Source organism: Ziziphus jujuba, chromosome 8 (genome assembly GCF_031755915.1).
Source record: "Ziziphus jujuba cultivar Dongzao chromosome 8, ASM3175591v1".
NCBI lineage: Eukaryota > Viridiplantae > Streptophyta > Magnoliopsida > Rosales > Rhamnaceae > Ziziphus > Ziziphus jujuba.
The window spans coordinates 27,523,842-27,538,443 of record NC_083386.1 but is presented as its reverse complement, the minus strand read 5'-3'; the positions used below and the strand labels follow the sequence as shown (position 1 = coordinate 27,538,443).

At 35.7% G+C, this 14,602-nt stretch overlaps 3 protein-coding genes across 3 annotated transcripts; 1 reads left to right on the top strand and 2 right to left on the bottom strand.

Annotated features, from left to right (window-relative positions):
- Positions 1–1,963: 1,963 nt before the first annotated feature.
- LOC107414543 (ubiquitin-conjugating enzyme E2 28) lies at positions 1,964–5,292 on the bottom strand. The gene is given in 7 exon segments (XM_060819759.1): positions 1,964–2,260; positions 2,263–2,306; positions 2,308–2,366; positions 2,780–2,884; positions 3,706–3,833; positions 4,906–4,975; positions 5,086–5,292. Coding segments are annotated over 6 exon segments (444 nt in total). The 5' UTR covers positions 5,086–5,292; the 3' UTR covers positions 1,964–2,222.
- An 824-nt stretch (positions 5,293–6,116) lies between these two features.
- On the top strand, positions 6,117–9,013 carry LOC107414542 (uncharacterized). Its single transcript, XM_016022678.4, has 4 exons — positions 6,117–6,623; positions 7,899–8,217; positions 8,514–8,572; positions 8,709–9,013. Exons 1-4 carry the CDS (start codon positions 6,347–6,349, stop codon positions 8,738–8,740), a joined length of 687 nt encoding a protein of 228 aa, XP_015878164.1. The 5' UTR covers positions 6,117–6,346; the 3' UTR covers positions 8,741–9,013.
- A 287-nt stretch (positions 9,014–9,300) lies between these two features.
- LOC107414541 (probable inactive receptor kinase At4g23740) lies at positions 9,301–12,747 on the bottom strand. Its single transcript, XM_016022677.3, has 3 exons — positions 12,118–12,747; positions 10,295–11,616; positions 9,301–10,204 (listed from the first exon to the last, which is right to left on the bottom strand). The coding sequence occupies exons 2-3, from the start codon at positions 11,529–11,531 to the stop codon at positions 9,540–9,542; spliced, it is 1,902 nt and encodes a 633-aa protein (XP_015878163.1). The 5' UTR covers positions 11,532–11,616; positions 12,118–12,747; the 3' UTR covers positions 9,301–9,539.
- Between the last annotated feature and the right edge of the window lie 1,855 nt (positions 12,748–14,602).

Genomic DNA, 14,602 nt, shown 5'->3' with positions numbered 1-14,602 from the left:
GGATGGGCATTAATGGCGCCGGAATGTATGACTTTGACCCCCATATATATATTATATTTTATATATATATATATCTATGGTTAACATTTTTTGGTGGAGAGTGTGTGGTGGGTATCTCATTGATATTGCTAAATGCAAAATAGATTTTCTATTTTGGTATTTCCATTTTTTATTTATTTAATGAATTTGGTATATTTCCTTTTCGGATGAATAGTAAAAAAGCCCTTATGAACAGTACTATATTGCACAGTATCCAAGACGTTTTCTTTTTTTGGTTGATATCTCAAACTGAGTTCCTTAATAATACCTCCAGATGTCTTATGGATCATGGACCTACCGGTCAATGGGGTTGGAAAGACAATGAAATATATAACACCCAGTTGTCTAGGCTAACTTTCAGATATTATTTAATTACAAGGTTTTTTTGGAGTTATTGGACTTTGCCAATTGCCATGGCTTTACCACTGCCGAAAATGGTAACTTCGCCCCCCAAAAAAAAAAAAAAAAAAAAAAAAAAAAATCAACTTAACCATATTATATTTACTGTTCTAGAAATCGTGATTCGAGTTTTGATGTGCCTCATTATGTCTTGCTATACCTACATTGTCATTTTGCATGGTCAAAACCATTGGCCTAATGTCATCATTCTATCAGGAGGCGTATATTTTTATTACCAAAAGAAATTGCCATGGATTTATCGAGGTATGGAACCCATAAAACCAAAAGATTCATCTACCCATTTTTTGATGACTACCAAACCCTCCCATCCAAAACCTTCTCTAACCTTCTTCTTCCTGATGTTTTAACATCTCTGCTAAAGGTTTGTAGAAACATTATCACTCAGAGATTCATATCATATATATATATATATATATATATTTACAGTTTTCTTCCTTCTAATTTCTTTATAGGGATCAGTTAAGCCTTTTCACTACTTGAAATCAATCAGCAAATCAGTGATTCCATGTTTATGCAGTAGAATAGTTCATTAAATTATGAGAGGCATGTATCTTTCTACTTGAATCCATGACCTAATAGTATGTAGACGACGAGCTTACCATTAGACTAACTCACTAGAATAGTTTGGAGATAATAAATTCATGAGTTTCATTACCAACAAAAAGTCATACAAGAGATGAGACAGATAAGTAGCTCTTAAGTTATGTGGGCCAATAGCAACTCGTGGACAAAATCTAAACTGGATTTTGGGTTTTAGATCGTCAAAGATTACAAACATTCGAGGTTCCGGTTAGGCTCGGCCCAAGTCCATTCCATTTGAAGTGGACATGCTATGTTCAGAATCAGGAATCAACAAAGCTCCACCCCAACAAAAAAGAGTTCGTAAACTGCAGTAAGAATTTTGGTTTCTCCTGACTGAAAATAGGCAGGAACTAGGAAAGTTGTTTAGTGAAAGACGAAGAGGAAACTTTCTTGGATAAAGCTACGGCGTTTTCCCTCAAATTTTCCTTTGATTGACAGGAACGATCAGCTGGCTTATACCAGAAATTCTATGCATAATTAAATTCGGCAACTTAGTCCAGTGTTTGGTAAATGCGAGACTTTTGCGGAAAGTTGTTATTCTCCTCATACTTTCAATGTTGAAGTTTTTCATTTGTCATACTTTATTAAACTTAGCAAATCGCAACACTTCCTTTAAAAGTGGAACTTAATTGCAACACCTTTTTTTTTTTTTTTTTTTTTTTTTTTTTCCTTTTTTGAGACAATTACTTTTTTTCTAACAAAATTTATGGAGTAGGATTTGTTGTACCTATACATATATATATATATATATATATATATATAATGCCATTAGGAACACTACCTTTTCACGTCAGCTAACTCTCCACTCGCGTTTTCTCCTTCCTTTCACCCATTATCATGCATAAACCTCCAACTCCAATTGCATAAAGAAGAACCACTTTGGCAATTTACAATTTGAATAAATCTTCAAAAACTAAAGGTGTGAATCAAACTGGGGACAATTCATTGTTTCTAAATCATATTATCCGTACAAATAATTAGAAAGCAACATCTGTTTCTTTCACTTGTAACTGAGGACATGTTGTGGACTTCTTTCTTTAGTCCATTTCTGGATTCAAGAGACAGAATATTCATACATAGGTTAACAGACCAAAATATTTATTAAAAAAAAAAAAAAAATCGAAAAGAAGAAAACCAGAAGGAAAGGTCCTTTCCCTTGTCGCACATACCACAAAGCTCAGTTAGCCCATGGCATACTTTTGGGTCCAACTCCGAGCAGTTGTCTCATACTTGTTCCTGTCTGTCTTATACATGTGAGCAATCTCAGGCACCAAAGGATCATCTGGATTTGGATCCGTCAACAGAGAGCAGATCGAAAGCAAAACCTATACATGGAAATAAAACAATATGAATCCGCAAATATAGATAGCCATATCTAAAAACAGAATTTTCCCATGAAATTCTTGACCACAAAAAGGGAAAATCTTCACTCATGTATCAGTAACTTGGTGAGTTACTTTGGTGAGTTACTAGTTGAGAGTGCTTCTCTCTTGACTCTCTCTTGTACCCTGCAAGAGAGAGAGAGAGAAAGAGAGAGAGAGAGAGATGGACTGCACCTATTTCAGACCTAAATTGCAAGGTAAGACTCAGATTATTAAAGCTGCTGAATCAAGAAATTCTGCAATAGTTAAATCCCAGCGTAGAAAATTATAACATATCAGTAATTGTCTCACTATTCCACAAAAGAAGGCTTCTTTTACTTTCTAGACTAGAGCTTCAAGAGTTATATGGCAAGAACCTTAGAAATGGTTAAAGCAGGACTCCACTGCTCCTTTAAGATGTCAAGGCAAATGCTTCCATTGCTGTTTATATTTGGGTGGAATACCTTTGTTCTGAATGCCACCTGCAAGAATCCATCAATCTTTGTAAGAGAAATGAAGACGGGAAGAGAAAATCGGACGGACCTTTTTAAACCCCAGAACAATCCTCAATTGCAAAACCACAAGGTATATATTGAATTGACAAGAAGTGAAATGAAATAACATGGTGATGTAGATTGGAACAACTAACACTTGTACACTCATTAGTTTTCACAAAGAATAACTAGAATTCTAACCTCAAAAGTCACCCTCTTATGACAATTTGGAGCCAATGCATGAATTCACTTGATGTAAATACTGAAAAAATGAGACGCGATCTTCAAAGACAAAGAAAAAGAAGACAAAGAAGAACAGGGCATAACACATCCATCAACACAGTAATACTGAGACCAAATACAACCATAGGCTATGGCCCAGTGGTCATACCTCCCTGCGCTCCCTCTTCCAAGGAAGTGTTCCAGAGATCAATGTCTTTTAGTATAAATTAAACCCACAAGATGGGTGGCTTCCTTGGATCATATTACTGAGCCAGAGAAAAAGAAGCCCATTTTATAAAAGGAAAGACAGATAGAGGGAGAGAGATGAATGTTTCCAACAGTTGAAACGCAAAAGATGGCTGTTCCAAAGAATAATATTGTAAGAGTCCAAGTACATTATGTATCTCAAAGACCATAACGAAGATAGAACTTAGAAGATTAAATAAAGTGCAAACCTGTATTACATTTACACTCATCATGAATATGACTAATTTGCTAACAATTATGAACATTAGAAACACAAGATGTCGATCATTGAAATGTCAGAGAACATACTTCATTAAAAACATTGAGTAAGAAAAAAGTACCTTTGGTGGTTTAAAGGGATAATCTGGAGGGAAATGAATGGTAACCAGGAAAACACCCCCAGCATAAGGGCTGTCTGGAGGACCCATGATTGTTGCTTGCCAGTGAAACATGTCTTCGGCAACAGGACCTACAATAATCACCAAGATGACAAAGAAAAACATCAATAGGAAAATTCAAATAATAAAGGATAATTGAGCAGGACTTCGACAAATTGTTGTTACTGGAGATCATACAGTGAATGACACAGAGGGACTTCCAAGGACGGTGTAGCATCAAGACAAGAACATGCAGAGATGCATACATCAGCATCGATCAATGGTAATGGATAGGTGAGATGTAAATATGATGTTTACAGCAGTTTCATACAAGAAAATAAATCAGAGTATTTAGTATTCAAACATCTAGTCCTGCAGTGTCAACTTTCTTAAAGAAAGATCAAAAGAACAAACACTTTGAAGTGCCCACATGGAGGCCCGCGAAAAATGATCCTGACTACAAGGCCATCACATGCCCTCTTACAACGCGGAATGCACAATTCCCACTTATATACAAACCCGAATAGAATCGTAAAGTTCTCCTCCAATAATACTTACAATTTGGGCCCCGCTACTGTTTTGATATTCGATTCTAAGTAAACAGATTTAACAGAAACAACAATTTACTACGAATTTTTTGAATGGACATCTGGAACTATATAAAAGACATTATTGGGAATTTGAAATTAAACATTTAAATGGAAAATAGACCAATTAGTCAATTAACTATTTCCTTTTAAAATGGTCCTAGTTAAAACACCTAAAGACTGAAGTACAATTTAAGCAGTTAACCAGCCCATGTAGAGCATAGGGCAGCACCTCCAACTCTAGTTCGCATCTAATTAACTGGGAAGATGAATATTCAAAAAGCAAACTTCTGTAATCATTTACACGTCATGACAGCACCTTCCGGCAGCAAAAATTTGGAAACTCTACCAATTATTCCAGATTATTCATATGAAACAAACCGCTTCACCGAAAATTGAAACAAAATTTCAAAAGAGAAAACAACTATTTGTCAAAATTTCAACACAAAAACGAACAAGAAACACCAACAAAAAAACCAAAAAAAAAAAAAATCAACACGTAGATCAAACGAGGGAAAACCTAAAGAACAAAAAAAGAAAAAAGGAAAAATTAAAAGATCAAGAGGAAATGAAATACCGGCACTGCAAGATGTAGGAGGATCCTTCTGCAAATCCTTGAGTTCCTTCAAGATCCGCTTCGAAGCCATCTAAGAAACCCTAAGTTCAAGATCCAAAACCACATGACAGATCAAAACCAAAACCCAAAACATACACATATAAACCAACCTACATGTACATATAACGAAGGAGATTGTACCTGAACAAGATAAAGCGAGGAAAACCGATAGAGATAGATACAGAGGAAGAGAAAAAGAGATCCTCCTCTGGCTTCGGTTTCTCTGAGCGCTGGTAACCAAGAAGAAGATGATGAAGAAGAAACAATGGAGGAAGGTCCGTGTTTCTGTGTGGCGATGACTTTTATACAATGCCTGCTCCTCCGCTTTCTGGAATCAACCTTCTCATTGGCTTGTTCTTATTCTTACTTTTTTGGGTCCCACTTGGCGTTTTCTGTACGTTATAACTTTCTTCTTTTTTTTTTTTTTTTTTTTTTTTTTTTCTTGGCGCCGAAAGTATCTGCCGAATTAAGGCGGTTTTGTTTTTAGTTTGATTTTTACTTTCATACAGTGGACCGAATTTTGCCATTTTGGTCAAACGACGTCGTAGTCCCCTTGCCGTAAAAAGGCGTTTTGGTTGAACCGTCGGTTTTGTGTCAGTCTTTTATTGGTTATAAGCGTCAACGTAGATGCTTTATGATTCCATTTGTAAATTTTTCTTTTTCTTTTTTCTTTGAAAAAATTTCATTGGCTAATTAATAAAATGTCGCCACCTTTCGAATCAACAGAAAAAAAAAAAAATTTCAATGTCAAGCACAATTTTGCAAGATAAATTTTATTATTTATAATAATTTGATGGTTTATATTTTGCAAGATAAATTTTATTATTTATAATAATTTGATGGTTTATTTTTTTCTTTTTATTAGGGAATAAAATAAGTTATTTTAAAATTTTAAAATCAAATACGATGATTAAATTTATAATATTGGGCTATTTTATTTATTTTTTTTTTTTCTCACCTAAAGGCTACAGATAAAGTTGGGCCGCCCATGGTAAGATCCCGTTGATTTTCGTGAATTATAATTAGAAGGGGGTTTCTACTTCGACTGGAGCGTGTGGGTCCCAAAACCCCAACGGCTGAGTCGTCACGGATCATATACTATCCCTGCGATCAACGCACAGAATAAATACTTTCCTTGGGAGGGACCAACTGACTGACTTGTCTAACGTGCGCCGCTGTGTGGACGAACAGTTCGAACAGAGAGATTCCAGCTAATATCTCACGCTACCCACGACACGGGGGCACATGGTGCGCATCGCACATCCGAGGCAAGTTAGCCTCTTCCGCCCCACGATACTTTTTTTTTACAGCTCGTCGTCTCTGAACGCTCTGTCTCTAAAAAGAGACATTCCACTTTTGCTTACCACCGAATCGGACCGGACCTCGCCCCGACCCAGATATAATGATACCGTTCAAGGCGACGAGGCGGGTCCAAATTGACGATCCCCAACCCCAACCGGTGTCTGAAGCCCCAAGATACGACGACGTCGAGGACGACCGGGAAGATGAATTCGATGGAGGAATGAGATTGAGACCCTCGGAAGGCAATGTGACCGAAGATCAGGAGCCTTTCATGGGCGTCAAGGTCCGAAGAAAAACTTCCCTACATAGAGAATACCAAGGAGACTACATCGATGTCCCCTCCCATCCCTTCTTGTTGAAAATATTGCAGAAACAAGGTTATATTTCAATATATTCGTACTCTTCTTTCCGTCTTATGTTCAATCGCTTTGGTTTGGTTTTAGTCCAAAATTGCCTTGGTTTAGGCTTCATTTTTGCTTGGCGAAGCTTTAATCGTGGTTTTATATTTGATTCAGTATTGGGCAATCAAAAGTTTTTATTGAATTTGTATCTGTTGCTACTTTCTTTCTTGGGCTTCCGACCGTTGAATTTAGCTTTTTGATGTTTTCAAATGGTTAGATTAAGAATACTTGCTTTTTGTTTCCTCTGTCTGTCCTCTTTGAAAGTTGGTGTGAATGGTTATTTCTTTGAAGCGTGTATTTGTATAAAGTGGTGTCAGGATGATCCCTGAATATTAATATTGAAGTTGCTTACGGATAGAGCATGCGTGTTTTCTTTTGCTGGTAGTGAATGTGTGTGTGCGTAAGAGGGGGTATATCGTTGGATTTGATGAATACTTTATGACGCCTATATATTTATTCAATTGCGTTGTGGTAGATATTAGCTTGCATGAAATCGTTTTGAATAACCTCAAAGGCTTGGTGGTATTTGAGCGAAAAAGGAGTGCTTTGATTGATTCAAAGAATTTAATTTCAGTCTGCTAGTCTTGGTTAACATGATAAGATTTGAGCAAGGCCAAAATGGAAGTTAACAAAAGTTAATTCTTTCCATGGAATCTTATATAAAAGTTCCATAATGTAAGCGTTAATAATCTATAGCAGATTCCAAATGTATCACCTTGTGTCATATTGGATCTCTCTCTCTCTCTCTCTCTCCCTCTCTTCCCTTATTGGGATTATATATTTCAAGACCTGTATGTATTTGGTTTCCAATTACAAGTATTACGATACTCTGATTGTTGCTTCTGGTGATTTTTACTTATGTGTTATAAAAATAAAAATAAATAAATAAATTATGATTTTTTTTTTTTTATATGTTAACTATGGAGGACAGGATCATTTAGCATGTAAATACATAAAGATAAGAAGTATTTGGTCTCTGCATCAGTTTTTGTGTTTGTACAAATGATATATGTTGTAGAAAGTGACAGTATTTTGAATTTAAACAATCTTCTTTCTAGAAAAAAGCTTATCTGTTATATGGGATTGATTACGTTAGATGATGTATAATGAAAGTTTCACTAATGAGAGATATGTTTGTTATTGATACCATAAATGACAGACTTGGAGAGTTATTTGGAGACTTGTGTTTGTCAGGAGTTATTCATTAAATAATGTTCATATCACTAAATTCTACTCCGTTTCATCTTTCAGGTGACAAGAAAGTTCTTTTTGCTGATAAAGTTTTGAAGTTTACCAGTACAGGGAAGATGAAACGACGTATATTGTTAATTACTGATTTTGCCATGTACATTGTTGATCCGGAGTCTGATACTCTTAAACGAAGGATAGCCCTGGCAGCTGTAGAGAAGATGTGCTTGAGTGAACTAAGTGATAATTTTCTTGCAATTATTATTCCAACAGAATATGATTTACTCCTGGCTAGTACTCGGAAGACTGAAATTGTTACTGTGTTGGTTGAAACTGCTAAAAGTGCTTCTGAGTATGAACTTGAGGTGGCTTTCTCTAACAGGTAAAAGAATTATGCTTACGTTTCTTCTGTACGACTTCAATATCAGCATATGAAACTGAAACTTTCCACTCTTTGTACTTTGCACGGATCTAGCTATAAAAGCTTGTTTCCCTAGTTCTTTGGGCCCTTGTAATTAGTTTTGCACAATATAGATATTATAGTGGAGAACAGCATCCCTTGATACTGCAGTGATGGTAGTGCTGACTTCATTAGCATCCTATTTGGATGTCAACTCTGCATGCATCTGCATGCATTGAATCTTTTTCTGAGATAAAGATTTCCTTTTGTCCTTGTAGATTTGAGTATAATGCTGCTGCTGACTTGGTGAAGGAGGTTCAGTTTGAGGAAGTTGAAGGTCTGTTCTACCATCTTAGCGCTAGGATTTTGGCTCATTTAGAGTCATATGCTCTGCTGTTCGATATTCATGTGTAGGTTAGATTGTTTATTCTTATCTGCTAAGCACAGGTTATTTCGGTTTTATGTGATGCCAGGAGGTGTTAAAACAAGAATTGTGAGGAAATGACTTGCAATTTCTCTGCCAAACGTTTGTAGACTGCAGGGGATTGGACTAAAAATGAATTTTCATCATTCATTGTGTGTCAAGGTTCTGCTCAACATAAGCCCAATCCAATTGGAGAAACGTAGTTAGATGTTTTATTTTGTGTGCGACTCTTATACGGGGAGAAGTTAAATGTAATTTTTTCCTACTACAAAATGTGATTATATCAATTTTCAAAATCGAACTAAATTTTTGTACACAAACATCAGATTGTAATGGATGCGTTTTTTAACCCTATTGGTCAGCATACAGGAACTTTACTCCGATTCGTTAATATTCTACCAAAAGAACTTTCTATAAAATGAAATTCCTAGAAATTTGTTATAACTTGAAAAATGATGGTTCAACGCCTACTTGTCCCTGCACCTGCTATGAGCCATATTATAATATACTTCTTGCCCCTGTATTATTTCTTTAAATTTGCTTTTATGCTTCGGTTGGATATAATGAACAGGTAAGGCTGTGCCATTGATTAGGTAGGTTTTGGACCCACAAAGCATAAATTGGTTTTGTGCTCCTTTAGATTCCACAAGCATAAAAATCATTGTAATTTCTGCCAAGTAATACAATAACCAGAGGACCTCATTTGCTGTATCTAGTTAAACCAGTCTCAGCACAACACCAAATTTGTTGTGAAAATGCAAAGATTTATAAACAACTACAACGACCAAAAAAGCTTTTCCCCAATCAGAATGAATTTCAAATGAAAAATAAATAGTAAATATTTATATCACAACAATTTATAACTAGGACTAAAAGAATTTCACTGTGGAAGAGAGGATACGGTCTCTGCTGCATGAGTTGGTGGGGTTGGAAGTGATATCTCTGATTTTGTTTCAGAAGATGGTCGGTTTCCAGAACCAACTTGACGAATTTCTTCCAACCTTCTCACTACATCAAGAATCTGGGGCCTTTGCTCTGGCATTCTTGCCACACAATCCATTCCCAATTGCAACATCTCCACCATTTCCTCCTCAATGTTTGGATACCTTAAGAGCTCTATATCAAATACTTCTGCAGTCCACTCCTCCCTAACCACAGAATTTACCCACCTCACCAAGTGAACAACCTCCTCACTACCTGTAGCATGTACAGGGGATTTCCCAGTTAGAAGCTCAAGCAGCAAGACCCCGAAACTGTAAACATCAGATGCATGAGTTGCTTTACGTGTATCAGTCACTTCTGGGGCTCGATATCCTGCAGCCCTCATTGCTGGTGGGAGCATTGGTCCAATCAGTGTAGCCAGACCAATATCAGAGACACAGCCGTATCCCTTGGAGTTTAAGAACACATTTGAGGCCTTTATGTTTCCATGGATAAGTTTTCCACCATTCTGAGTGTGGATGTGAGCAATTCCTCTTGCTGTACCAACCGCAATTTTTAGTCGAGCCTCCCAGTCTATGGGAATCCGACCGTTCCCTCTTTTAGCTGCAATGCCAGAATTATCAAATGTTTTATCACATTCACAAAATGATAAGAAGATTGCTACGGTTTCAAAAATGAAAGAAACTCACATACCATGTAACATTGAAGAGATGCTCCCCTGATCATAAAAATCATACACTATAAGCTTCTCATCTTTGGAGTAGTAATAGGCCCTTAAAGGAGCTACATTTTCATGCTTGATGCCACCCACAATCTCCATTTGTTGCTCGAATTCTCGCTTTCCAACAGTTACTTCCTTCAACCTCTTCACCACCAAAGTTGTTGCATCTTCCAAAGCTGCCTTATAAGCTGTCCCAAAAGTTCCCTTCCCAAGTACCTCAGCAGATGCCGTCAACAAGTCCTCCAGGTCAAATGCAAAACTACTACCCTCAAAGAAGGAAAGCCTATTTGTCTTGTCTTGCCTCTCAGAAACCCCTTTCTTTGAAGCGCTTTCTTTCTTATGCGGTTTCACTATAAATCCACTTTCATCTCCCCCATTTGAGCGGCAAAAGACCATAAGAAGAGCAACTGCCACAAAACCAAGAACACAACCACCAATTGCTATGCCTAATATTGCAGGCTCACTGAGTTTCCTGGATTTTCTTTTTGGCTGACCATTTGGTGGTGCAACTGGAGATACTGGAGACAGTGCATTTTCTGATGAAAAGTTGTTACCGGAAAACGACCAACTTGGGAACTTATTCAGAGATTTAGGCACGCTCCCTGTGAGAAAATTGTTGGACAAGTCTATCTCTTCCAAACTAGGAATACTGAGGTCGGGAATGTTACCAGAAAGCGAGTTGTTTGCAAGATTCAAAGCTGTGAGGTGAGTCAAATTAGAAATTGAAGAAGGGATACTCCCATTAAAGCCATTGTTTGATAGATTGAGGATATTCAGCTTCTTCCAAACTGAGAAATCCGAAGGCAAGGGACCCGAGAACTTGTTGAATTGAAGGTAAAGGGATGATAAGTTTCCAAGTTTGGAGAAATCAGAAGGAAAAGGACCTGATAAAGAATTTGATCTGAGACTTAGAAGCTCAAGTGCAGAAAGGCGACTGAGGGTGTCGGATGGTATTGGACCATGGAAACCAAGTCCAGGCAATCTGAGAGATATAACTCTGGATTGATCTTTGTTACAGCCCACTCCCGTCCAGTTTTTGCATACAGGAAAGTCCACTGTCCAATTAATAGGGTGAGAGTGATATATATTGTGAAGGAAATCGAGCAAAGCTTGTTTGTCTTCCTCTATGTTTGCATTGACATGCCATGAAAGTGTGCCAATCAAGAAAATAGCTGAAAAAATGAACAGAACATCTGCTTTCTTGCTCATTTTCTCAGTCAGGGTCTAAAGCCCAGATGTTCAACCGAATAAGCAGCAGGCAAAGCACAACCTGGTTCCAGAATCTCTGTCACATCTATATAAATTTATATATACAAAAAGAAAGGAAAAAGAAAACAATCAGAATCCAATAAACATATATAAGCTGTATGTGAGCAATTATATTGCGAAAGCAAATCATTTTACAAACTTTCCAGATAAAAATTAACTTTTGAGCTTTAAAAATTGGAACTTTGGTCAAAAAAGCAGTTTAGAGTTTGAATCAGAAACAGAGCTTTACAAGCTTCTTTTACCAATTCTGTTCATTTGCCAACTAAGAAAAAAGTGGAAACAAACCAGAAGCTCTTACAAGTTAGGACCATATTAAACCTACCAACCGTATAAAACAAAAAGAAACAACAAAACAAAGAAACTTTTTTTCTGAAATACAAACAAGAACAGAGAAGCAATTTTCAGAAACCAATACATTATATATATATATATATATATATTTTTTTTTTTCCCCTTGGATTTGACGGCAAACAATCATAGTTTTATGTTTTCAGAAAGAAATGGTTTCAGAGATTTTCGGACTTACTTGCTGGTACTTGCAGAGACCAAAAGTAATCGGCCAAAGATCCACCAACAAGTCAGCTCTCGCTCCCACAGAGCTTTTCATAGATCCATGGATGTGGGTCATTTCAGAGAAACATTCTTGCGGTTTTCAGAAACAGCTAAAAGAGGAAAAATCTCAAGTGGATCATCGGCAATGATAGAGGTGATGATGATGAAGGATAAGTAGGTGATTGCTTGCTAAAACAGCATCACCCACATGCAAAAGAAGCTAAGGAAACAAAAACCCAATAGATAATGATTGAGAAGAAGAAGGTTGGAAGATCGTGCGATAGTTATTTTATGCCGCACGAACAGGAAAATGCATGTGGCAAGGAAGACGAAGAGAAAATAAGGAAAGCCTCAGAAAAAGCTAAGTAAATTAGCTATTCTCACTTCCTTACGGTACATGATGTAAAAGTGTACAAACCAAACAAAGTAAGGATTTTTGTTTGGATTAGAAACTGCCTGAGAAGACCTATAACTACTATAAGCAAAAACTCAGAGAGAAAATTTGGATTAAAATGAAAAATACTGCAGTTTGTGGTTGAACAATATTGGTCAAAGCACTTTTGTCTTGTCTGATAAGGTTAGGCACTTTTTTTTCTTCTTTTTTTTACTTTTTTTTTTTTTTTTCTAGGTATTGGAGTTAGGTATATTTAGATGTATTATTATGGGATGGGTTGGATTTCATAATGCACCTGTATGATTTCATATCAAGTGGAAATGTGGTGGGTGGGGGCTTTGACAGTGAGAGTAATTTTTATTTATTTATTTATTATTATTATTTTTTTGTATGAAAGACAGTGAGAGTGATTGAGAACATAACAATAACAAGATGGAAAAGGATTGATATTCATGACTAATAATATTAAATATTGAATTTATTTCTGAAAATAAATTAGTAAAATTGAAATGGCTACTACCAGTACCAGGTGTAATGTTTATTACTTATTTGTTTTTTAATAATAATTATATATAATGGTAAACCCTCCACAGGGAACCTACCAAAAAAAGTTGAATTTCAATGGGGGCAAAATTTGGAGCTTAAGCTTTGCACCACCCCGAGCCCTGAGAAGAAAAACCAAACTAAACAAAAAATATAAAATAAAAACGTTGACTTTTTGGGCCTCTGTTAGAATTTTGACAGCCACCGAAAGCAGCGTGAAAACCGATGTGTGTGATAAAAAAATGTTAGGCCGAAACGGAAAACGCCAAATAAACGGTGGCGATTTTGTAGCCTGATGTGACGTTGCTATATGTATATATGAATTGCCACGTGCTGACTACTGATGAGTTAATCAACACCGTCGTGTTTCGTTCGAAAACAACAATGCAACGTGGGCCTTTCGATCTAGAGTACACGTCAGTCCAAGCATTAATCACATCCACTGACCTTTCCTTTTCTTTTTGCTCGTACCTTTTTGTCCCAAAATTCTTAATAATTTAATTAGAATTGGATTTCAAAATTCCCTCTCTCCGGTTTAAAAGCAATAAATAGAAAATAAAAAAGAAAAAACATTTCTTTCTGTTTTTTTTGGCTAGTAAAAAAACATTTCTTTCTTCTGACTTCGGTTTCTGATGTTAATTATTATTGATAATTATTATTTATGGGTTTATATGATTTGATCATTTAAGTGATTTTAATTTTTTGAAATTCGAATTTTAAAATCAAAATTTAATGTATAATCAAGTATAATAAATTATAAGTATCATTTAATAATGATTTTATTAATAATCATTATAATCTATAATAAATGTCAAAACTGAAATATAAATATTCCATTGAAACCATTCCTTACGGTAAATTTACCTTTCATTACCTATTTCCTCGGGAAAAAAAAATGAAAACTTTAATTTGCCTGCAAATCTTGTAAAAACTATAAATTGTCAAAAAATAAAAGTTAATTAACCACAAAAATATCTATTTGAAAAATCACAATCAACATCCTAGCAGTTCCTAGTCCATTATTATTAAATGACAATCTCAATTAATCTATTTTTGAAAACATAAAGCTATCCACATCTTTTAATGTATAAAAACAAAAAAATGGAGACCACCATGTTTTACGCATATTATTTTTTGCATGAATAATCAATTATTGCTTATGGTTATATATATTGTATGTTTCTAAATTTTTTTTCTTTCATTAAACACAAGCCTTGAATATTAAGGAGGAATTGAATATTTAATTAAACAAATCGATGCAAGCGTACGTGTGCATGTGTCTCATACGTATGGAATTATGCAATCAATAAATTCTTCCATATTCACTTGGATGGGCTCCAACTGGCTATCTCAATACTTTCATATATAACACCATTAATTCTGCTTCATGCCCTATCTATTATGATTATTTAATACGTAAAATAATATTTTAATTAAAATATTCATTTGTCAATGAAGCTATGAAGGGAATAAGTTGAAGAAATGCAATTTCAATGTGCACGTCCAAACTAGTACGCCCCTT